This window comes from Electrona antarctica (genome assembly GCF_951216825.1).
Source record: "Electrona antarctica genome assembly, chromosome: 17".
NCBI classification, from domain to species: Eukaryota; Metazoa; Chordata; class Actinopteri; order Myctophiformes; family Myctophidae; genus Electrona; species Electrona antarctica.
The window spans coordinates 4,314,264-4,340,863 of NC_136798.1; the positions used below are offsets into that span (position 1 = coordinate 4,314,264).

Here is a 26,600-nt window from a genome sequence, read left to right on the forward strand (position 1 = left end):
TGTGTCAGTTCTCACAGCACTAGTTTGCTGGTTGGCAGCTCCTGGTGTCTTTGGCAGTGTCCTGCTAGTCTCATTCTCCAGGCTGCTATTTTCTGGCTCACCCTTGGCATTCCATCATACTTACATACATCTTGTTGGTAACATGTGTACTCTTGCTGATGGTAGCACCCAATATGCCAATTAAATCCCTCCCCACACAGATTTCTGTGTGTTTTCACTGCTGTTGTATCCCACTGGCTCACCTGCCAGTGAGGATCCCCCACCGTGAGGACATGGTGTAGAGCACTTGGACCACACCTCCCGCCCAACGCTCCCCGTTGACAGGTGGCGCTCTCAGCCCGTAGAAGTACATGCAGTGTGACAAATATCACCTTCCCTTCCTGGCTCCCGGGCTACAAATGATTTCATCAATGGGGCGGGGCAGGGAGTACATAAGCCTATGGCACTGTTGAGGTGCCCAGATTTCTGTATTATAATTTTTTTTTTTAGTGGTCTCATAAAGACATGCGGCAAAGGCCGTCGGGATCGGGAGTCGAACCCGCGGCACGCCGTCAGGCTGGCTCAGCTGCCTAGGGTGCCCGGACCCCGTTGAGCTTACCGTCCGGGCCTGCAAGGAATATTTAAGGCAAAATGTACTCTCAAGCCTCACATACTATACTCTGCTGTCCTCGCTATTGATTTGGCAATTATTTGATCAAGGCAAATCAACAGGCAGGACTCCCCAAGGTAATGAGTCATAACAAACAAGCTTGTGCTTCATGATGTGCTGCATCTGGCTGTGTGTTTAATTGGTGCTTGATGTTTGAACTCTCAGGTGGAGGAGGGATGTTAACAGCTGGTAACGTGTCTTAATCCCATTCTGGACGGGAACCCCCTGTTGGTGTTTTTTTTTAACCATTATTTTAAACTTTAGCTATTGAAAAATAGCAGATCTACAAGCTAGTAGCACGGCATGGCACTCAGTGCCGCGCTACAAGCTTGTTTCTTGACATGAACATGTTTGAGAACAACTGACATAGAAACATGGGTTTTTCAGAAAACTGTCAGGATTTAGAAGACATTTGTAGAATTGTCTAAATGGTTTAAGCTCTATTTCATACCAAAGATTTCCCAGCAGTAAACGTCTAAGCCCGATTCATACTTTGACACAGGACGGTTATTTTCTGTTGCGCCTCGAATGAATGAGCACCGTTTCCCCTAAGAGTGGATCGGGACCCATGTTTGGGTTCGCAGACAACGCGTTGCTTCGCACCATGTTGTGAGCTTAAAGATCTGCTATTTTCACTAGTTTGGGTACCAGACAAAGTCTAATTTTTGTCTTTTGGGTCATGAGCTAGAAAGTTTGGGAACCACCTCTTTTATAGTAAGGTTGTGCGGTTTTAAGGGTTTAATACGGTTTCATGAAATCTTGACGGTCTCAGTTTCGTGTGTGTGTGTGTGTGTGTGTGTGTGTGTGTGTGTGTGTGTGTGTGTGTGTGTGTGTGTGTGTGTGTGTGTGTGTGTGTGTGTGTGTGTGTGTGTGTGTGTGTGTGTGTGTGTGTGTGTGTGTGTGTGTGTGTGTGTGTGTGTGTGTGTGTGTGTGTGTGTGTGTGTGTGTGTGTGTGTGTGTGTGTGTGTGTGTGTGTGTGTGTGTGTGTGTGTGTGTGTGTGTGTGTGTGTGTGTGTGTGTGTGTGTGTCACAAAAACACTTGTTGCCACGGAAACCCAGCAGTTTACATTACGTCGCAAAAATCATTGCTGTGGATAGCTCTGGTCCATAGCGTTAAGGACTTCTCTTAACGCTATGGACCAGAGCTATGCTGTGGATAGCTCTGGTCCATAGCGTTCAGGACTTCTCTTAACGCTATGGACCAGAGCTATGCTGTGGATAGCTCTGGTCCATAGCGTTCAGGACTTCTCTTAACGCTATGGACCAGAGCTATGCTGTGGATAGCTCTGGTCCATAGCGTTAAGGACTTCTCTTAACGCTATGGACCAGAGCTATGCTGTGGATAGCTCTGGTCCATAGCGTTAAGGACTTCTCTTAACGCTATGGACCAGAGCTATGCTGTGGATAGCTCTGGTCCATAGCATTCAGGACTTCTCTTAACGCTATGGACCAGAGCCATGCTGTGGATAGCTCTGGTCCATAGCGTTAAGGACTTCTCTTAACGCTATGGACCAGAGCTATGCTGTGGATAGCTCTGGTCCATTAGCGTTCAGGACTTCTCTTAACGCTATGGACCAGAGCTATGCTGTGGATAGCTCTGGTCCATAGCGTTAAGGACTTCTCTTAACGCTATGGACCAGAGCTATGCTGTGGATAGCTCTGGTCCATAGCGTTAAGGACTTCTCTTAACGCTATGGACCAGAGCTATGCTGTGGATAGCTCTGGTCCATTAGCGTTCAGGACTTCTCTTAACGCTATGGACCAGAGCTATGCTGTGGATAGCTCTGGTCCATTAGCGTTCAGGACTTCTCTTAACGCTATGGACCAGAGCTATGCTGTGTTGCAGCTCGACATTGCCAAAATATTCCTATCAGCCGTAAACTCAGCAATCACGAAAATGAAATAATGTGATTTGAGAACAGCTCCGCTCCCAAGCTGGAGTTATTAAATGTTGTACCTCGTCGTACAGCAAATGGCAGATATACTGTACAAGCTTACAGTGTGTCGTGCCCCGCGACGTGCTGTATGCTTTAACTGTAAACTTGTAGATATGCTATTTTCCGCACACTGCCCCGTCCTATGACAACTTATAGTACATTCTGTTGTAACACAGTCAATCTAAGCTAAAAAGAGGCGTGAGCCAAAATAAATTGCAATAGTAATCATTGTTTATGACGATTTTTTTTAATGATCTTAGGGTCATCCAAATAACATTAAATATTAAATTATAAATTGTGGATCATGGTAAATTCAGGGGTTGACAGTTGGGGTACCATTAACCCATTTTGAGCGGGAACCCCTTTTGGTGGTTACATACATTATGTTATAATTTAGCTATTGAAAAATAGCAGATCTACAAGCTCATAGCATTGAGGCACATTGTTAAAATGTGAAATCTTTCAGAAAATTGTCATGATTTATTTTTTTATTTATTTTGACGTCAGGCCTGAATGGGTTAAAAGCCTATAGGCTAAGGCAAAAAATAATAATTATGCTTTAAGTAGCATGTGACGTGTCAAACTAGGGGTTTCCATGATTCTGAGTCCATTCCAAGCATTAGTTTTGCATTGACTTGTCTCAGAATGATCAGGCATGTATACGAGTTGCTTCTATCATGGCACTATAAGTAGACAGCTATTTAGGGCTTAAGTGGTGAAATCGGGGTCCATTTGGTTACATTTGAGGTAAATTGACAAGCCCTTGGGTTTGTGGAAGAGCTGAGGAAGTGGATGCCACAGTTTTATCACAATCTTTTTTTTGTTTTGGTTTATAAAATGTGATTTAATGTAACACATTAATTGCCATTGATGTCCAGTGTTTCTCCTAAGCAGTACCTGATAGTCCAGTCCTGATGTCCAGTGTTTCTCCTAAGCAGTACCTGATAGTCCAGTCCTGATGTCCAGTGTTTCTCCTAAGCAGTACCTGATAGTGTGGGGGGATCTTTCACGTGTGCACGAGCAGCGGACCCAGGACTTTATTGTGGGGGTATTTTGCAGCTTTTTTTTTTTTATTTGCCTTTTTTGGGGGGGGGGCCTATACACGGGCGCCTCCCCCTCCCCACCGTCGTGCCGTCACGTGCGGACCGGTGCTCATGACACTGAGCGCAGCGCTTCCAGCCAGACTGTCAGAGTTTAAGAGAGAGAGAGAGTGAGCATGCTTGAGGGCGGCTCAGAATCCCAGCTTTGACTGTTCCATAATCAACGTCAGTAGGTACTACTGGCACTGCTGTTGTGAATCTGACATAAGGATGGCTTTATAAGCTGTGTTCTTGTATTGTCACACGTTGGTTAGGGACTAGGGAACCGTTGGTTAGGGACTAGGGAACACGTTGGTTAGGGACTAGGGAACACGTTGGTTAGGGACTAGGGAACCACATGTTGGTTAGGGACTAGGGAACCACATGTTGGTTAGGGACTAGGGAACACGTTGGTTAGGGACTAGGGAACCACACGTCGGTTAGGGACTAGGGAACCACACGTTGGTTAGGGACTAGGGAACACGTTGGTTAGGGACTAGGGAACACGTTGGTTAGGGACTAGGGAACACGTTGGTTAGGGACTAAGGAACACGTTGGTTAGGGACTAGGGAACACGTTGGTTAGGGACTAGGGAACCGCAGCCATGTTGGTTAGGGACTAGGGAACACGTTGGTTAGGGACTAGGGAACACGTTGGTTAGGGACTAGGGAACACGTTGGTTAGGGACTAGGGAACCACACGTTGGTTAGGGACTAGGGAACCACACGTTGGTTAGGGACTAGGGAACACGTTGGTTAGGGACTAGGGAACACGTTGGTTAGGGACTAGGGAACATGTTGGTTAGGGACTAGGGAACCACACGTTGGTTAGGGACTAGGGAACACGTTGGTTAGGGACTAGGGAACCACACGTTGGTTAGGGACTAGGGAACACGTTGGTTAGGGACTAGGGAACCGCAGCCATGTTGGTTAGGGACTAGGGAAGACGTTGGTTAGGGACTAGGGAACACGTTGGTTAGGGACTAGGGAGCACGTTGGTTAGGGACTAGGGAACCACACGTTGGTTAGGGACTAGGGAACACGTTGGTTAGGGACTAGGGAACACGTTGGTTAGGGACTAGGGAACCGCAGCCATGTTGACAGAAGTCTGTGGGTGTTTTCTCTTTTTATTGTGTGTGTGTGTGTGTGTGTGTGTGTGTGTGTGTGTGTGTGTGTGTGTGTGTGTGTGTGTGTGTGTGTGTGTGTGTGTGTGTGTGTGTGTGTGTGTGTGTGTGTGTGTGTGTGTGTGTGTGTGTGTGTGTGTGTGTGTGTGTGTGTGTGTGTGTGTGTGTGTGTGTGTGTGTGTGTGTGTGTGTGTGTGTGTGTGTGTGTGTGTGTGTGTGTGTGTGTGGACAGACAGAGTGCTCCCCAGCTTATTAAAAAAAGGGGGGGGGGGGGGGGGGTTGCAACTGAATGGCTGGAAAATGGAGATAATAGTTTTCATAGTACATGCATAGACTTTCCTTTAATGATTATATCTGGTTTCATTTATTTTTGATGAATTGTCTATTATTAAGGTTGTAGTAGCAATCGATTTGTATTGGGCGTGGGGAGGAGGGCAGGGCGGGGGTCACGAGACATAGCCAAAGCATTTCCGTGGGTCTCCAGCCAAAAAACTTTGAGAATCCCTAGTCTAGGGGGGGGGAGAGAACTAACTGTCGCGCTAAACTGTTGCGCCGTAGTGCGTTTATCTAGTTGGTGTGCTTCTTTCCCATAGTTTGCAACATCTAGTTCTGGGTGCCTGATGCAGTGCCCTGCCAGCCTCATCCTTCTCTCTCATTTCGGATGCGGTCCGTCCATGTGACACCTAGTGCCATTCGAAGCATTGACTTAAGAAAAGAAAAGCGTTGACTTAAGAAAAGCATGATGTCTTCACACAGCCACAATGATGGAAGACTTGAGCTCCATTGGGTCAGACCTGCCCAGAGAAATATCAGTTGGGCATTGAGATGCATCATCAGAGATTGTAGAGTGTGTGTGCGTGACTGCGTGTGTGAGTGATACATGGATATATTCCATTCTCTTCTGTTCAAGTGGGAAAGTTATTTCACCAATGGGATGTTTTTGTCATTAAATGACCAGTCAAATTTGGTCACTGGTACTCTTGAACTTGTTTGAAATGATAATGACACTTTTACTGGAAGCGACGATCTTAACAGGAGTTAGGCTAACCTATTCATGCTGAAGGACTATTCTCTAGTATAGGTGCTGCGATTTGGGACCGATCACCATTTAGACTATTCTATTGCTAACTAAACCACTTCAACACTTGCATGTAAAGCCAGTAATCAACTGGCATTTTGGCAACAAAAAGCTTCATAAAAACAATGTTGGTGTAAGATTTGCTGGGGAAAACAAACATTTTCCAGAGCATGGGAGAGTAACAGTGAGGTTGTGTGTGCATACGGAGTAGAGAGCATGGGAGAGTAACAGTGAGGTTGTGTGTGCATACGGAGTAGAGAGGATGGGAGTGTAACAGTGAGGTTGTGTGTGCATACGGAGTAGAGAGCATGGGAGAGTAACAGTGAGGTTGTGTGTGCATACGGAGTAGAGAGGATGGGAGAGTAACAGTGAGGTTGTGTGTGGATACGGAGTAGAGGGCATGGGAGAGTAACAGTGAGGTTGTGTGTGCATACGGAGTAGAGAGGATGGGAGAGTAACAGTGAGGTTGTGTGTGCATACGGAGTAGAGAGCATGGGAGAGTAACAGTGAGGTTGTGTGTGCATACGGAGTAGAGAGCATGGGAGAGTAACAGTGAGGTTGTGTGTGCATACTGAGTAGAGAGCATGGGAGAGTAACAGTGAGGTTGTGTGTGCATACTGAGTAGAGAGCATGGGAGAGTAACAGTGAGGTTGTGTGTGCATACTGAGTAGAGAGCATGGGAGAGTAACAGTGAGGTTGTGTGTGCATACGGAGTAGAGAGTGTGTAACAGTGAGGTTGTGTGTGCATACGGAGTAGAGAGTGTGTAACAGTGAGGTTGTGTGTGCATACGGAGTAGAGAGCATGGGAGAGTAACAGTGAGGTTGTGTGTGCATACTGAGTAGAGAGCATGGGAGAGTAACAGTGAGGTTGTGTGTGCATACTGAGTAGAGAGCATGGGAGAGTAACAGTGAGGTTGTGTGTGCATACGGAGTAGAGAGTGTGTAACAGTGAGGTTGTGTGTGCATACGGAGTAGAGAGTGTGTAACAGTGAGGTTGTGTGTGCATACGGAGTAGAGAGCATGGGAGAGTAACAGTGAGGTTGTGTGTGCATACGGAGTAGAGAGCATGGGAGAGTAACAGTGAGGTTGTGTGTGCATACGGAGTAGAGAGCATGGGAGAGTAACAGTGAGGTTGTGTGTGCATACGGAGTAGAGAGCATGGCAGAGTAACAGTGAGGTTGTGTGTGCATACGGAGTAGAGAGTGTGTAACAGTGAGGTTGTGTGTGCATACGGAGTAGAGAGCATGGGAGAGTAACAGTGAGGTTGTGTGTGCATACGGAGTAGAGAGCATGGGAGAGGGTGTAACAGTGAGGTTGTGTGTGCATACGGAGTAGAGAGTGTGTAACAGTGAGGTTGTGTGTGCATACGGAGTAGAGAGTGTGTAACAGTGAGGTTGTGTGTGCATACGGAGTAGAGAGTGTGTAACAGTGAGGTTGTGTGTGCATACGGAGTAGAGAGTGTGTAACAGTGAGGTTGTGTGTGCATACGGAGTAGAGAGTGTGTAACAGTGAGGTTGTGTGTGCATACGGAGTGGAGAGGACACAAGGTTAAAGTGGGAATAGGGTTTCCACTAGGCAATTTATTGTCCAGACTACGTGGCCGACAAGATTCTATTTCTCGTGCCAGATGTGAAATGAATCGGCCATAATGTAATCCACGTCATCTAATACACGTCCCCTTGTTTACAAATGCGTCCATGATCACTACACCTGTTAATGTAACTCGGCACACCTTTCCTTTATGCTTTAGCTATTGAAAAATAGCAGATCTACAAGCTCATAGCGCGCCACCGAGTGGCGCGCTACGAGCTTGTAGGTCTGATATTTTTGGAAAAAAACGACTGACATAGAAACATAGCTTTTTCAGAAAACTGTCAGGATGTAGAAGACATTTTTAGAATCTGATCGCAGGTCAAAATGGGGTAACACAGATGCACCACACTGTTACTGCGTTTCTCCATATTCTCCGAAAGCATCATTTATCTGCCCCATCATCATTCGGAGGCGTTTCTTACCAAAAAAGAACAAAGTATAAAGTAGTAGTCAAGATGTATTAAAGGTGACAAGCTATGGATAGAGCTACCAGTGCTTACCACGCCGCATTGTGTGGTGCAATATCACAGAGATAAACCTACCAAACCAAGCATGTATCTCCTTCAACTAAAGGCTGAAGGAGAACTTATGTACTGTAGGTAGGCTAGGAGACTATACATAATCATCCTGTGGAGCCATGCCTAAAAATAATATAAGGGGTGTCTAAAGCACATAAGACTAGGAATTTGAGGATGATAAAATATGTATTTGGGATGCGAAGAAAAAATAAATATCCTTCTGAAGGCTTGCATTGCAGACAAAGTTAATTCTCTGCTCGGGTCACAGCTCTCTCTCTCTCTGTTGCCCACTGCTTATGCACACAATGTACAGAGAAGATACACTTACAGTATAACTCTGATCGTAGTTGGCTGCAATTTTTATTTTTATTTACATTGCTCTCATTTTGTTCATCTGAGAATATTCAAATGCAGTTTGACGTTTTGCAGTAGAACATGTGATCCAAATATTTTAACTTGTGTTTTTATATTGAATCCTTATATCTAGTAATACATCTGAAATTTGAATCCATATTAAGATTTCACTGTGGTCTGCTCCCACTATTCTCATTGTAGTTGGTTGTAGTTGGTAATATGCTTTTGACTCACTGTCTCCTGCTTCCCATCAAAAGACTCTATTGGTTCATGATTAGGTTGTGATGGCTTTGTCCGCAATAAAAACATTATCTCTAGTTGGTCATAATGAGTCTCTTGCCATGCATAGTATATTTGGTTGGTTTGTGAGCGTGCACGGTGAGGTGTGTTTGTTTTGCATATCAGATTGCAAACTCGGCTCACGCTGGTTTAATTGGCTCCTGGAGGGGAGGAGTTTTGTTGTATTGCAAATGCATGCTTAATGACCCTGTTGGCATAGCAGCAGCATGCTCAATGAGCCATGTGTCTGTACACACAGTCGGAGAGCATACCAGCCAAGTGCCTCGCGTTCAGCGCGACATCTCCTTGGCACGGCGCCTCCAGTAAGCAACGGTGTCCAGAAGAAGAGCCACACCTCCGCAGCACTGTCAAGTTATTGGCACTTTTCCTTTTGTCTCCGTCTGCCCTCTCAGTGGCATTTCCTCACACCATGCCAGGAGGTGAATTAATATTCTCTTGTAATCTTTTTATGGGCCCTAAGTGAATGTGAAGATGCTTCCCACTGGGTGGAAATGTGTCTTGTCTGTCTTGTGTCTACTTCTTATTGTGTCACTGACTGCAGCACAGCATTAAACCATTCTGACCTGAGATCAGATTCTAAAAATGTCCTCTACATCCTGACGGTTTTCTGAAAAAGCTATGTTTCTATGTCAGTCGTTCTTCGATTTTTCAAAAATAGCAGACCTACAAGCTCATAGCGCGCCACCGAAGCGCGCCACTCGGTGGCGCGCTATGAGCTTGTAGGTCTGCTATTTTTCAATAGCTAAAGCATAACATAATGCTAACTCCAAAAGGGGTTCCCGTTCAGAATGGATTAAACCAGCTACTACTGTATAGTAGCTGTTGAACATCTAGACCCAGTAAGAGCAGCTTGTTAACAAGAGGGGTCACTATAGCATGGTGGTTGGAGCTGGTGGATAAGTTTTAGGAGAGTGTCCGATATCGGCACACCGCTGTCCGGTGACATCTGACACAGGCTATGGAGGTTCTATTGCTTTGCTGGAGTAATTCTGTGTGTGTCGGTGTGGGGGAGGTTGGACCCGTATGAGTGGCCATATGATATCTAGACATTGTATCTTGTTAAGTGATACCATACTGACTTGATTATTATTTTGTAGTGATGTATATCAACGTGTATTTACGGATTATGGATGTTCAGGTAACCGGTAAGACATTGTAACCGCTTTTACCGGTTAATTAAATGTAACTTTATAACGTTTTACGTTATACTACTAGGCATCACCCCAAAGTGATGCCTAGTAGAGTCAACCGCCACGTGCACGTAAGCTGCAAATGCTTCATAATTGCTGTCCATGGTGCTGCCTTATACAAGTTAAACATGTGCCTTGAATACTTCAAGTTGAGAGGCTAAGATGGCCTATCGATATAAAATTGTGCAGTGTGATGACTTGAGGCAATTATGTACTACTACTATGTATACTGTGCACAATGACACTCAGCACGGCAGATCTGCAGGAATAGATTAGGATTTTCTTATTTTTTCCTACCTGACAGAGTGGTGAATGGATCATGGTCTCCATACTTTACTTACTAAAGATTACATTTACCTGCATTTGGTTCACACTGGGTTCCTTTAGCAGTTCACGACTGTAAATACAGTCCTAGTGGATATGGATGTGACAGACAGAGTAGGGTCTGTACAGTAACAGTTGCGCTGAATATTTCGCGCTTCGCTGCTCTTTCATTTAGCTTGTTACATTTATCACACTTTTGGGTGGAAAATGAAACTCCTGTAAGTGTGACCAGAACACGTGCACTCGCTCAGAAACATTTCTATTTATTTTTTACAATGAGAGCATTGATAGTTAGCTCACTGGTTCTCAGTGGGGTTCCTGAGAGGATGTTGAAATTGTTGAAACACTTAATTCTTTGGTAGTAAATCTTCACAAGACCACGGGGTCCGTGGCACAAAATCTTTTCATGCGCGTCCATGGCCATTGATTGGCCCTCTATCCCTGAGGGGGACTAGCTTCAGATGAGATGAGATGAGATGAGATGGGGGTGTTCTGCTCTCATGTGGTGCATCAACCTTTTGAATCAGACAATCTGTCATTGTTACTTAGCATGCTAGGTGACAAATGCCACAGCAAGAGGCTAAAATATTGTTTTCCAACTTGATGTTTGTAGTGTGTGGTTCTGCAAAGCTCGTTGAGCCATCGTGAATGCATTGCATGCCCTTGATTCTCTTGGTTTAACTGTTACTCGGTAACTCTATGCTTCAGAGCAGGGGTGGGCAACTTTGACAATGGAGAGGGCCACTATATTTCAACACTCACTCCCTAGGGCCATATATTATGGTCGTCGCAACGTGTTTGCGACGTGTTTTGAGCTTGTAGATCGGCTATTTTTGCTATATTCGAATTGAAATCTTGAATTTTTGCTATTTTTTTTTAATCAGAATCCTGAAAATTAATATTTTTCATTTCAAATGCCTTTAATTATACTTGTGTTGAAGCATTGAGCTACTAATTTAGACTGAAGTAATTAAAGTGGTGTCATGTTCGCATGTTGTGGAATTGTAACAGCTGAAACCAATATTATATCAGTATATTCTGACATTAACCTGAGGGCCGCATTAAGTGAAGGTGGGGGCCGCATGTGGCCCCCGGGCCGCCAGCTGCCCACCCCTGCTTCAGAGCAATACTTCATGTCACAGACCCCGACTCTACTCTGCAGAAGAAAGAAAATGGGGTGGGGGGAGGACAAAGGAAAGAAACTAGAAAAAAGTGCTCATTGGAGGTGGAGCACAGGTCTCCACCAGGTCAGGTTGCATTTGGAATAGTCTTTTAGAGGTGGAGTGGAGTCTGTAGAAGTTATGGGAGTTATGTTGAAGTTACTGCACAGACACTATGTTGTTTTGTGCAATGTGCAATTGTGCATGAAATGTTTCACGGCACTGCATTGTTCAAAACTAGCCACTCCTGCAAACTGGACAATCAGGATGGAATAAGACACATCTGACAGATCATATGACTATAGAGCAGTCCCGCCCCCTACCATGGACCAAGGACAGTCTAAGAAGGATGAGACGCGAAGACCGTACGGGCGACGCCATGTTGCTTTGGAAGGAAAGAAACATGCGCAGTTGAGACCAAGGAAGCGAAGACCGTACGGGCGACGCCATGTTGCTTTGGAAGGAAAGAAACATGCGCAGTTGAGACCAAGGAAGCTGAACGCGGAAGTATTGGCTGCATATAGCCCATTGCGCATGTTTCTTTCCTTCCAAAGCAACATGGCGTCGCCCGTACGGTCTTCGCGTCTCATCCTTCTTAGACTGTCCTTGCCATGGACCAGGAAATGAATCCCAATGCATTTTTCCCATAGACATTTCTTAAAGTATTTATTTAAAGACGGTTACGCCGCGGACAAAGCCAACTCGAGTCGTGACAACTCATGACAACACAAACAATATTTTGGACCAAACAAATAATTACAAAGAAGAAAAACAACAAAAAGTGCCGTTTTTTTCTTCTTTCTAATTATTTGTTCGGCCCAAAAAATTGTGTTTGTTGTCATGATTTGTCACGACTCGAGTTGGCTTTGTCCGCGGCGTAACCGTCTTTAAATAAATACTTTCTGAAATGTCTATGAGGAAAATGAACGGAGAATCATTTCCTGGTCCCTGGTAGGGGGCGGGACTGCGACGCTCTATAGAGATGATGTGTATCCATTTGCATGATGTTTAAACAAAATCTGTACTTTTAAACGAGATCTGCACTTTTTCAAAGTGTTTTGCAAAAATCAGTCTCCTGGTGGCGCTATAAGAGGCCAATGTGAAAAATGAAGGGCAGAGGTTCTGCTCTGCCATCCAGGGAGTGTGTGTGCATGCACACTGCTTTTCCTACTTCACAAAAATGGTCCGTTTTGGTTACATTTAGTTAACTTTGGCAATTGTATTTTTTTTTTATCATTTGGCTGGTTGGTTAATAACACATACTGTGGTGTGACGAACTGGGTATGGAATTGCTTGGTATATGGCGGGCGAGATGTACCGGAGTCGGGCAATAATTGTACTATCTATTAGAGTTGTTCTCGGGCCAGTACCAAAACATCCAATTGACACTAGACTGAACGAATGCAACGATCTACAAGCATAAATGACAACTGACAAGTGTAGATCGGAGATCCATCTGCATCTATGAGAAAAAGGGGGTAAAATAAGGGGTTACTCAACAGAAATGAAGTACTCGTATCGGTACTCTGTATTGGCGAGTACTAAAAATGTAGTACTCGTACTCGGTCTGATAAAAATGGTATCGGGACAACTCTACTATCTATGTAAGGCCTCACTCAGACCTTTACTGCATTGCTGTATGCTTGTTGGATGAATGTTGTGTAGTGTCATGGCCGCCCCAATGCATTTCCAATGGAAGTCACATGGTTTGTAGTCCACATTTTGGACTACAAGCTGCTTTCGGCTGTGTTTCGACTGCGCCCCTCCCCCTCATACAACACAAATGTTGTGTCAAACCCATGTGACTTCCATTGGAAATTCATTGGGGCGGCCATGACACTACACAACATTCATCCAACAAGCATACAGTAATGCAGTAAAGGTCTGAGTGAGGCCTAAGTGAGACTGTATCACTGGACACAGCAGGGTCTGGAGACTACCTTTGCCACTGGCGAGTCTTGAGTACCGAAGTCCTGACGTCAAACTGACGATTGGTTTTTTGAGTCCGGCAGTTGTGTCAGGAAGGTGCCTCTGTATTGTTCAGGTATACTTCTCGGGAAGGATGCAAGTTGAGAAATGAGAATGCAAAAATGCAAGTCAGGAACGATGCAAGTTGGGAATGCATCCCCTGTCCCCATAGTACCCATCTATCTGTATCTCTTTTATCCCATGATATATGGAGATCTCTATCTGTCTGTCTGTGTCACTTTATGCCCCTATGTAGACCTCGCCATAAATGCATCGTATCTCTGTGTGTGTGTGTGTGTGTGTGTGTGTGTGTGTGTGTGTGTGTGTGTGTGTGTGTGTGTGTGTGTGTGTGTGTGTGTGTGTGTGTGTGTGTGTGTGTGTGTGTGTGTGTGTGTGTGTGTGTGTGTGTGTGTGTGTGTGTGTGTGTGTGTGTGTGTGTGTGTGTGTGTGTGTGTGTGTGTGTGTGTGTGTGTGTGTGTGTGTGTGTGTGTGATGCATGATATCTCTGCGACTGTGCGTGCTTCACGTATCCCATTTGAGAATTGTCTGACCGATTGACTTTAAACTTTGTGCACATATCGCAGAAGCCTCAAGGGAGTGCGGTGCCCGTGTCGGATATCCAGTTGTCAAAAACCGCTGATCCGACCAATATATGGGCCATATATGGGCATACATACAGAGATTTCTGCAAGCCTCCATACAGTTTGTTTTGGCGGGAAATTGTATAAATTCTGTAGCGGTATTGAAAAAGTACAGAATCAATGTACATGTGATTCACTGCGGCCTCACTGAAGCACATCACACTGTCAAAAACATTCCTGAGATTTGTAATCGGGGAGAATCACAGAGAATTGACGATGCTCTCCTACATTAAATAAAGAAGATATCCAATGCAACATGATGTGACACAGACGCTTACATGTGCCGTTGGTGTGTGCAGTGACCGCGTGTGAAATGGGAGATGTAGTCGTCACTACTAAGTCATTTTTAAACTTCAGAATTGTGGTCTTATTTGTTTGGATATACATTTGTGCTTTACTCATACTGTAACATGACTGAAAAAGTGTGTTGGGATGTTGAATTGGAGAAAACATCGTCATGGTCCTGGTGGCGTGGTTTATATCGTCATGGCCCTGGTGGCGTGGTTTATATCGTCATGGCCCTGGTGGCGTGGTTTATATCGTCATGGCCCTGGTGGCGTGGTTTATATCGTCATGGCCCTGGTGGCGTGGTTTATATCGTCATGGCCCTGGTGGCGTGGTTTATATCGTCATGGCCCTGGTGGCGTGGTTTCTGATGGCCCTGGTGGCGTGGTTTATATCGTCATGGCCCTGGTGGCGTGGTTTATATCGTCATGGCCCTGGTGGCGTGGTTTCTGATGGCCCTGGTGGCGTTGTTTATATCGTCATGGTCCTGGTGGCGTGGTTTCTGATGGCCCTGGTGGCGTGGTTTATATCGTCATGGCCCTGGTGGCGTGGTTTCTGACGTCAGATTTCGGTACTCTATAGATCTGGCTCCGGTAAAACCAAAAGCTGGGATTGACATCCCAGATTAATGAAGATTACATGCAGCGATTACTGGCCATGGGATGAATGGAGAGACGACCTTATGTCCTGCAGAGGGCAATAAATCAGGAGCTGTCACTGGAACTCCCCATGGAGCCGAGTAGTGTGGTGAGGGGTGAAGGATAGAGGAGGACATTCACTCAGTGTTTCCCATTGACCAGGGGGAAAGAGTTGGCTAATGGTAATTGGTAACATTGTGTGAAAGACATCTTAACCACATATGCCCTCCCTATATACTTTATTATTGTACCATTAACAGAGTAAAGAGCCAAACTACATGCTCAAAATGTGTCTCGATGAGATGTGATGTGAGCTTAATGTAGAGCTGGTATTTTCGCAGTGAAAGTTTTTTTTCTCCCCAATGTACAGATGCGAAGTTGAAAGTGATTCAAGAAACATGCTGGTGTTTTAGATGTTTTAGCCCAATGACTACAAATCACATAAGCCCAATGACTACAAATCACATAAGCGTACCACCAAATTTTCCTATATTCCTTTTTCCGATTGTTAGGTGATGAACCCACATTAGTTGATTTTAAGGGAGGCGTCGTTTGAATAAAGGTTGGAATATTCCCAAATACAAGAAGTTACGTTTTTCTTTTGACACTTAAATGTTGTCCATGGAGGCATTGATTTTCACTGTGCTACTTGTGCGTGAGCAGAGCGAGCAACTTACTCTCGTCAGAGGTATATGTCTACACAGTATATAAATCCTGTACAGTATTGGCCGAGCGACGCCACCAAAGATAATACACAATCCCTGATTGGCAGTAGCCTCGGTCCCAGGCTTACTTTTCTGCGAAAAGAAGAGCCTGGTCACAACGTAAGGCAAATAAGCTATCGGCGGACGTATCCTCCGGAACATCCATCGGATGTATTTCCCCTGGATACGATATTTTCCCGACCAATCACAACACTTGTTTCATTCGTGGAGAATGTAAACTGATTTGTAAAGCATCAACGTCATTTCCTTGGGAGATACTTCCGCTAAAATCCTGCAACTTCCGATGATAGTCTTTTCAGCGTAGGTCTTGTCCAGGGTGGATTGGCAGAGGGCACCACCAAAAAGTCGCAATCCCTGATTGGCTGAGGTAGTCACCGACATATGCAGCCGAAAACAGTACAGCACTTGCGCTCTGCTCACGCAAGTAATAATGCATCATTTGTTGAAAGGAGTAGCACATTAAAGTGGCACTTCTGGGAGTGCTTTTGTGTGTCGAGTGTGTGGAGAGATCATATTGAAGGTCCAATTAGAATACCATGGCTTTAAGGGGAATTTAAGGTGAAAAAAACGTGATTTTTGTTAGTGTCGAACTAGGTTACCTATTGTTGAGTAATTTTACTCTGGGAGCCAACCCAGGGCAAAGCCAGGAGGGGGAAAGAAGCGTACCACCTATGTAGACGTACTGCGGCGTGACCGCTTACCAAACGGCTCAAGTACCTGATGTTGGATAGGAAATTGTGGAGGGCAGCGATCTAGGAATGCACAAATACACTCCTTGGGCTAAATTCGGCCATAGCCACTTGCCCAAATGTGCCTCATCGCATTTGTGATGACCATGTCCATATTTAGGCGAAGGAGTGTTTTTTGTGCAAAACTAATGCTTGCAATGGATTCAGAATGATGAAAACCCCCAAGTTTGACATGTCACATGATACTTAAAGTATAATGAAATTTGGACATTTTTGCCTTATATTTGTATACCCCAACTTTCAGCAGCTGTCGCAAAGTTTCCCAAGGGAGTTGGGTTGGAACAAATTTATATGTGATTGTAGACACCTTTATGAACACATTTGTGAAGAAAGCTAGTGGTAAGCATTTCTTTGGCAGATTTGCCACACATTTCGATAATTTTCCCTTATTAATGTCTTTAACTGGCACACGACCAAAACACACAAAAAGATTGTGATGTTTCAAGGCTATAAATATGATATGTTTTATAATTTGGTGTCTTGTAGTGTCCTCCTAATAAGCTAGATTGATGGTGCTTATTATGACTGGAATTTTACAAATTTACAAGTGTGCGACAGCTTTTTGCTGACTCACTTAAATGTAGGCTTGGAAAGCATATGTGCCTATTTCTTAGAAAGCAAATGCACGTGCGTGCGTACACACACACACACATGCACGCGCGCGCTCTCGAAACCTCTGAAAAGAAGTGTAGATTAGTAGCCCTACTGACCCCAGGCCACCCCAGCTTCCACTTCCCATTGCAACCTCACTCTGTTCCCAGTCCTTTAATTTAAATGGCTACCTTCCAATCCCCCCCCCCCTCTCTACACCCAGTAGCCCCCACCCCTCATCCCCACCCCTTCATCTGGCGTGGGAACCTGCACCTGTGGCTCTCCCCAGGCCGCCCAGCCCACTGTCCACTCCCGACCCTCCAGTGCCTCGTTCACCAGTACAGTCCTGAGTGACGCATGTCTTGTTACTGGTGTTCTGCTTCTCGCAGAGGGCTGGGTGTAAATTCTGATCGCCGCCAACCAAGTGATTACATCACAAAACGGGCACACGTATGCAATTACGCAAAGTCACATGTGATATGTAAACATGGGCTATAGCCAGTCCCCTCGTCGCAGCTTGACAGGGATTTCTTTGGCTAAATCCTGTAATCCATTAGGGGAAGGGCTTGCCAGAGTTTGGGAGATTTGACTCTGACAGGGTACATTCCCCGAGGACCCTGGGGTCACAGTTTTGATTGCATTCCATCAATGCATGCGTGGTGTTGGATTAATTTGATGGTGTTTGAATTTCCTTTGCAACATCTTTAACTGTGGTCTGCTGGATGTCTGAATTGTAAATTAATTGGTGTAGCATGTAGACATGAACTGGCTATTTAGCTGGTCTAGCCTGAAGCGGTGCGGATAGTGCACATGTATGCCTGCTTAGTGCTTACTCAGACTAACTCAACCCTGCACTGCCACTGCTTTATTGAATGAAGGGGGGGTGGGGGTGGGGGGGGGGGGGGGGGGCAGGGGGTATGTTATGGTGTTGGGGACAAGGGTCTTTGTTTGGTAGCCTCTTCTCTTCCCTCCCCCCATTTATCCATCTATCTAGCTCCAGTCATTTGGGCAGCTGTCACTTAATCCAGCTAATCACAGACTGTGCTGGTCGGTGGGAAACCAGACTGTCCTGTGGCCTCAGTCAAACCCATCAGACACTAGTATAGAACCCGACCGATGCCAGATCTTATAGTCCTAGACTACCGATGTAGGTATTTTGTACAATTAAAATATATTTTTTAATTTCCATTTGTTTTGAAAGAGTTGGTCTATTTCCCTATTATGATATGCCCAAAACGGGGGCATCCGTTTCAAAGTGGTTAAAAATCGGGACACACCACTGCATAAATTGCTGATGCCGTCGAACAATGACTAATATTTGCCAAACGCCCAAACCCATATATCGGTCGGGCTCTATCAGACACACACAGATTTAGGTGCAGAGGATTCTTCATTGCACTCATGCGTAACGTGCTCATTATGTCACAGAAATTAAAAAGCTGGCTGACACCAAGATGGCAAAATAATCGTTTCATGTCAAGCCAGTGCTGTGCGTGCTCCCGTGCGTGTGTGTGTACGCACACCACTGGCTTCTTTCACGTGTGACCACACAGAAACGTACACACACACCCACGCGATCAGACGGGGGTGCCCGCCCTACAGCGGGAGGGGAGGGGTGGAAAGGTCAGAAGCCGCAATGCACGTCGTTGGATGATCCGCGTTCATGTTAAATAATCCATCTCGGGTGATGCTGCATCTGTCGTGCGTCTGCGACGGGCCGTGTGGGCGGAATGCAGTTTTTCACTGTCACACAGTGGCGGCAGCAAGGAATGGAGGAATGGCCACACAACCTGGTGTCATGAATGAAGCCCAAAGGCTGTTTGTAGCTCTGTTGGTTCCTATGCAGATCTAGCCCTGTCGTTCTGTTTCCAATTCCTTCCTCACTTCTCTTTTCTTCCCAGTCTCGAGTTCAACCATCACTTCTCTCCTTCTTGCCATCCCTGAAATGGTCGTCTCTTAACACAGTGACTACCCTTTTCTCCTCTTCTCTGCTCTAACCTGGTCTTCCACAACAACACCCCACCCCAGCCCGCCTGCCTGCCCTCCCTGTCTCCCTCCCTCCCTCCCTCCCTCCCACCCACCCACCACCACCACCCGCTGCCAGACAAGCCCACTTAATCCTGCAGCCCAGCAGTGGCTGGCTGGCTGGCTGGCCGGCCGGCCGGCCACCCAACCAACTAGCTCGCTGGACGCCCAGATCAACAACACACCAATGTATTACATTGGTTTATGTATTACTATTATATCGTATTCGTATTATTATTATTGATGTTTTTCCCGGGCTGCAATCAGAGATTCTCTCCCTCCCCTTCTGTCAAAAGCTATCCCATATCCCAAACACTCGTTGGTCTTAAGCTTTTCCTACAACCGGCCCTGTGGTCAATGTCATATCAATGACACTACATTAGAGGTCATATGCAGTCACAGCGTGGCTGCCACTGAAACACTGATGACGTAATGAGTGCTATTTAGGTCAGCTGGTTGCCCAGCAGCAGGCCAGCTAGATTACCCCTGCGCCTCTGGTTAGCTTGGTCGGCAAGCCTCAGCTGTGTGCGTGCGTGCATGCATGCGTGCGTGCGTGCGTGTGTGTGTGTGTGTGGTCAAACTGGTGTCAGATGTGTGCTGCACACTACTTACTAAATTTTGTTGCGTCATCGCAAACATGGACAAAAGAAGGGGAGCCCCACTGGAAAGGCATTGAATTCTCTTTTTGATTACTGATCCTTCAATGAATCAACGCAGCTGGTGATGTGCATTTGACCAACAAATGCTGAATTAATGGACATAAACCACGTTTTGCCGTTACATTCCATCCTCACAATACATTTTAATAGGTTAAAAATAAATTGACAATATGGGATTAGAATACTTCGCTCATTTCCATCTAGATGGGTTGTTTAGACGGTTTTGTTTTAAAGAAGTCGGTGTGGCAAACCCCAACCACCAGTGTATGTGACGACCATACAACTTTGACCCTGTACATCTAACGTATGCATGCATGCAGCTATAGGTTTGGTTCCACAATAATTACAATGCATCAGTACATGGAAATATTATAAATCAAAACAATCATGCAACTTGAACTCCATGCACTCGATTAGGGCTGGAACTAACTCCGTAATTGACTATGGATATTTATCATTGCATTTGATTCGTCCATGCTTGGGCTATAAATAAGATAATACATTATTTGAGCAGTCGATCAATAAGGAGATTATTGAATTAGGCTAATTGTTTCACCCTATGTCAATGCAGCAGTAGGTCATATTAAGTGTTATTATTAATATTATTATTAATGTGTTGAATTAACTGGGGGGGGGGGGGGGCAGTGACTCAGGGGTAGAGTGGCCGGTAGAACCACCGGATGGGGAAAGCGTGCGGTTCCCAGTTCGATCCCGGGCTCCCCCAGAGTTAGTGTCGAAGTGTCCTTGAGCAAGACGCTGAACCCCTAATTGCTCCCGATGTGCAGGTTGGTTCCTTGCATGGTTTCCGCTGCCATCGGTGTATGTGTGTGTGTGTGTGTGTGTGTGTGTGATGTGTGTGTGAATGTAATGCACTGCACCTAAAGCGCTTTGGATAAAAGTGCTATATAAATGTACCATTTAACTAATCCAGATAACGTATTTTTTGTTATAACTTATGAAGCTGTATGTCAATGACCACCAGTGACACGGGAGCAGACATAACACAGTTGCTTGAGGAAACGATCAAAGGCCAACTTTGTCTCCTCTAAACCTTCTGTCCTTCCTTCCTGTGACCATTTCTCACTTCCTTCCTCTTCGTCCTTTCCTGTCCATTTCTTATTTGTGTTGCACAAATATCCCAAGGAGTGTAAGCTGAAGTTGAAGGGCTGAATGGCGGTCAGACCAACATGAATGAATGAATCCACCCACCAGTGAAGGGCTGAATGGCGGTCAGACCAACATGAATGAATCCACCCACCAGTGAAGGGCTGAATGGCGGTCAGACCAACATGAATGAATGAATCCACCCAGCAGTGAAGTGTATAGTTGAAGGGCCGAATGGCGGTCAGACCAACATGAATGAATCCACCCAGCAGTGAAGTGTATATAAAAAGAATCCCCCTCTTCCATCTGACACACGTCAGTGATTACTGATATTGGCTGTAGCTGTGTGGGGTGGCTGTGTGTGCTTAGTGGTGAAGTGACCACCTTAAGTCATACTGATATTGGCTGTAGCTGTGTGAGGTGGCTGTGTGTGCTTAGTGGTGAAGTGACCACCTTAAGTCAGACCACCTGAGGTGTCTTTTTCCTAAAGGAAATTAGGGAAATCCACTGCTTGCTGTTTGACTTGAAGAGTGACAGGTCTACTACTGTAGTTCAAGAGTGGAGAAGGACCTGGAGGATTTCACCCTAGAAACTAAAGGTTCAGGGCTGGGTGAACAACCCTGTTTTTTTTTTTTTAAGCCATAGAAAGAGCACTGGGAGAAACTGCAGTCACTCTATGTTAATTCTATTTGCAGTAGATGGACACAATTTGAAATGTGCACCCTATAACCAAGGGGGCAGGCAGACTTTCCAACGTTGAAGCTCTGGGTCCTAGTGGTAGGAGGAGGGACTACAGGCGGACCCGTGGATTCATGACCGGGAAACCCCGTGCAGCTGGGCTTTAACGTTGAGCGCTCGGTTGCCCTACGTCACTCAGGACCTCAAAGTTGAGGTCCTGGGAGGGACTTCCGGCAGTCTTCCGGGTGCTTCAAAACGCCACTGAGCAACTTCCACTGACATGAATAGCTGGGGGGGCGGAGCTTCGCGCCAGTTCAGTCTCTATTATATATATACTCTATGCCTATAACCAGAAGAATTATGAAATATGTGTGTTTGACTGGATAGTTGAATTCCTACAATGCCCATAATGCTTAGTGTTTCTTGTGTCCTAAACATCATTAAAATAAGATCTGGTTGCAAAAGGGGTGATGTGGTCCTTTAACGGAAAACAATAGTCTGCAACACTGATATACTTATCAACCATACCAGTGATATACTAGCAATATACCAGTGTTGCAGACCTTCTTTTTTGGTTGAATCGCTGTCTGTGCGGCATCAGGGTGAGAGGGGACTGCTCATAATTTCCGACATCCCATTAGTCCGACTACGTGGCTTCCACGTGTGGTTAGGGTTAGTAAAGGGTCCTGTCGGACCAATTGGAACGTCGGAATAATGGGTTGTCGGATAAATGACATGGCACCGGGTGAGATTGGATCGCCTATATTTATTTGGGTGTTCCTTGCTATGGAATAGTATGGAGACCCCTGGTTATATGCAGTGGTATAACCATAGGATCAGTTCTCTTCTGCATTTGTTTTTGTGTAATTTTGTAAATGTATCATTGACTTATTCTTCCCCTCCTTTCTCTCTCTCCAGAGGGCGTATACACTGATGGTAGAGGCCTGGGACTGGGACAACTCCACACGCAACAGTGAGTACAAGAACACTTGAGTTCAACTACATAAAGATTCACATACATTTTGTTTTGCCTGTGTGTCAATATTGGTCGTAGTAATGTCAGGTAAATGAGGCGTTAGTCACTGTACCCATTTTGTGAAACTCGGGTGATAGTTGTAGTATTGTTTATCATTACTGTTGGTTATTGGTTACAAACAATCGTGTTATGTTAGAGAAAACACTGCAGACTGTTTGAAATGCAAATTAGACAATTATTGCCGAGCGGGATTCCAAGGCATGATTTGATAAATGGTACAACCCATTCTGGGAGGGAACCCCTTTTGGTGTTTTTTTTTTTTTTTTAAAGATTTTTTTTTTTGCGGCTTACGCCTTTTATTGTTTTTTTGAAGGGACAGACAGTAGGCTGACAGGAAACGGGAGAGAGATGGGGGAAGACATGCAGTAAAGGCCGTGTCGGGCTCGGGAGTCGAACCCGCGGCACACTGCGACTGGATTACCAGTCGGGTGCCCAGACGGTTACGCCACCGCCTGGGCCCCTTTTTGGTGTTTTAAGCATTATGTTATACTTTAGCTATTGAAAAATAACAGATCTACAAGCTCATAGCGCGCCACCGAGTGGCTTGTAGATCTGCTATTTTTGAAAAATTGTGAATGTGCTGCAAATTTGGAATATATATTCTTTCAGAGCGAACATTTTTAACTCAAATCTTTGCTTCTGGGGGGGTCCCTCGAAGTCGAACAACATATTTTCAGATGGGGGTCTGCGGCCAAATACAGATAATTCTGGGGGTCCTTGACGTGAAAAAAGTTGAGCACCCTGCACTGACATAGAAACATTTTAGACATTAGAAGACATTAGAAGACATTTTTATAAAATCGTTTGGCAGGTCTAAATGGGATAACCCAAGACTCCTTATAATATGATAATGGCCGTAATTCTGAGCCACTAGTGCCGTCTGGGACTGTGGACGCTCACCAGCTGTATCCTGTTTTCCCTTGGCCGTGTCCCCTGGGCGGACTCCTGACTCCTGTAGAACGCTTTCGTCCGGTCAGAGCAAACACCTAGTCTGTGAGGAAGAGAGGCCTGCTTGTGGAATGTAGGATAATGCTGTATCAACCTCCATGTGTGCATTTCACTTTGATCTGTGGATATTGTGGCACGGTTGATGACTGTCTTGTGCGTGTGCAAGTGCGTGCTTGTGTGTGTGTGTGTGTGTGTGTGTGTGTGTCAACCCATGTACTTAACATGGGAAGGACACAAGTAGTCCTTCGTAAATGCAAACTCACTGCGTGTTTACATGAGCTCATCATGTCCTGTTTTGTCCATAACATCAAAAGCACTTCCACCACTCATATGGACAATGGAAGTACGCTAGACATGACATCACACTCTGTAGCCTCCATCTACCCTCTAGCCGCGTCTGCATTTATTTAACCAGTCCGTCAATATTGTCCTTTTGATTTGTTGATATTGTTTGTCACGTCCCGCATGTAATTGCAATTACGGTATTACCAAAGGCACTTTTTCACCATAGCGATATTGTGAGAATAGGGAAAAGTCGAATATATTTTTAACCAGATTGCACAAGGACGTTGGAGATACTTTGAAGCTCAAGCAGGTTACTTTCAGTGTTGCACCTTGTTCAAAGACGAGAGAAGACCAGAATTATGTCACAACCATCAGCTGACCTCAGCCTTGATGTCATGGGTTCAAGGGACATAATCTTGTCAAACAAAGACTCCTTTCAACTCCCGTGGAGGATGACAAGGGAACATGTTTGACATTGTGAGTGTCCTGTCAGGTCGTAGTTTAAGCTGACGACCCTATGACTGACAGTTAGGAGATTCATGGCACTCTGGGGTAGGGTAGGATGACCGCACACCGTTCTTAAGCTCCCAGTAGTTGAAGGGTCGAAACGTTGAGTCATTCTAGCCTTAAATAAACTACTGGGAGCAGAAGAAGTTGCGGACATCCTACCTTCTTTCTGTATGTATATCTTTGTTCAGCACCCGTCATCTTTTTTCTGAGATGTGCGTGCTTCCCTTTTGGATCTTAACACTCTGGGTTAGGGTCCCATACGTCCTCAGGGCCATCAAGTGTTGTCAAAATGAAGCTTCATACCTTGTCTTTAGGCACAAGGTTTTTTTTACGGTGTGGCTCTGTAGGATGCTAGCCGTCTAGAAGAGGGTCAGTCTCTCTCTGTCTGTGTTTATAGGATTTGAGGAAAGCATTCAGTGATTGTGAGTTTGTAGAATAGAGAGGGGACCAGGTATATCATTGGAATACCATTTGGAAGAAGCAGTTTAAAACGCTGAGGAAGGCCGACGTACCGAAACGCGTCCGTTTCTCTAAGTATGACTGCTGCTGCTGTGCAAATCTCTAATAACATGAACCTAAGAAAGAAACTAATAAGAGTGCGGATAATCCTTTAACTGTATATCGTCAATATCCTGCACCCAGTTAAGTTGTAAGACTACACCTTGAGTTGAGTGCGCCTTCTTCTCCTGACTTACTTGATCCGGTAGGAGAGTTCCCTTGGGTTTAAATGGTTTACCCAAAAGGCCATAGTGGTCATAGGTCAGAAGAACTGGCATCGAAGTAAGTCATAAAGGTTTTGTCTGAGATGTTGGCTAACAGGTTTTGTTTAATGAGGAACATACCAAGTGATTAGTCAATGAATGCAGTAGTCAATTTTTAGAAGTGGAAATGTACATACAGACCACCTCTTGCTAGTGGCATGGCCGAGATCATTTCCACACCAGAAGACTTCTTCAGTCGATGCACATCTTCATTATGATCCACATAATGGGACAAATTCAGCTGAATAGAACGTGCATTCATTCATTTCGCCCATTCATTCACACACATTCACAAACCAAAGGCAGAGGAAACCATGCAAGGCACGTCTGTTCATCAGGAGCGGTTAAAGGAGAATTACATACTAAAAGGCTTTCTTACCTTTCTTTGTAGTTGTTACGTCCCCACCAAAGAGGTCCAGGTGTTATTTTGTGCAAAAGCTCCTTATTGGCTATTTCCCCTACCATAAGCGCTAAATGAATTGCATGAAGTGAATGGGAATTGAATGGGGCTATGGGGTGTTGTGCTAATTCGCTTAATTCCATCGCTCAAAATTATAATTTTTTTGTATATATCCTCTCTTCATAATGTAAATAATATCCCAAGCGGCACAGTTTACTACTTATTTCGATGGAAATAAGCGAATTAGTACAACACCCCATAGCCCCATTCAATTCCCATTCAATGCAATTCATTGAGGGCTTATGGTAGGGGAAATAGCCAATAAGGAGTTTTTGCACAAAAAAAACACCTGGACCTCTTTGGTGGGAACGTAACGACTACAAAGAAAGGTAAGTAAGGTAAAAAAGCCTTCTAGCATGGAATTCTCCTTTAAGGCTTCAGTGTTTTGTTCAAGTCCACTTCCACACTAACGGATCGAGCCTTCTGATTCCCAATCTGCCGCTCTACATCCTGAGCCACTGTCACCCCAGTTAATTCAAATGTCAAGATCTACCGCTTGCTTGCTTTTGGGTGGCAACATGGAAGAACAAAAGGTATCTTTCCATGTGCACTTCTTTTACAGTGTGTGCTAATACAGGGGTTCTCAACGTTTTTGACTAGGGACCCCCGGAAATGCTCTGGCCATGTCACCAAGACGCACCAAGTACCCAGTGGTCTAGGTTTACTATTAACCGTGTCAATTACCGTGCCGAATTCAAATGGCTACTACTTTGCACAGCTTTAACTGCTTATACCTGAGCGCACGTAGCCTACACTTGCAGCAGTAGGCTGTGGCTCCAGTAGGCTACTGCTGCTGTGAGGTGTTCTGCACACAAGGAGAATGCCTCCTCCTTCTCCATCAAAGAACAGATTCATTCGTCCAAAGCAAACCTTTTAGTTTCGCTAGTGTGCAGTAAAGATGTTTGACTATTTTTTTAAGTCTACTTTTGTGTTTTGTTTGTGTGTCTAAAACTCTCATACACTATTTAACAATAGGCTTAGCGGCTATGCAGCTGTTCCGTGTGCATGCCGAGATGCGATGCGCACATGCACGCACGCACGCACGTGCGTGAGCGTGACGTTCCGTGGTACCGAAATAAATATCACCATGACACCACTGATAATAGAGAAAATACAACATAAATAATGAAACCAGATATAAATAATGAAACCAGATATAATCATTAAGGAAAGTTTATGCATGTACTATGTGTAATGTAAACTCTTAATTTCCATTTTCCAGCTATTCAGTA

General features: G+C 45.1%; 1 protein-coding gene across 2 annotated transcripts in view; it reads left to right on the forward strand.

The window, feature by feature from the left end:
* Positions 1–26,600, forward strand: part of jag2b (jagged canonical Notch ligand 2b) — a 73,284-nt gene that overhangs the window by 7,844 nt on the left and 38,840 nt on the right. For both annotated transcript variants that reach the window (XM_079525832.1, XM_079525833.1), the window contains exon 3: positions 22,287–22,341. In XM_079525832.1, the coding sequence (XP_079381958.1) occupies positions 22,287–22,341 (55 nt within the window). The remainder of the gene's footprint in view (positions 1–22,286; positions 22,342–26,600) is intronic.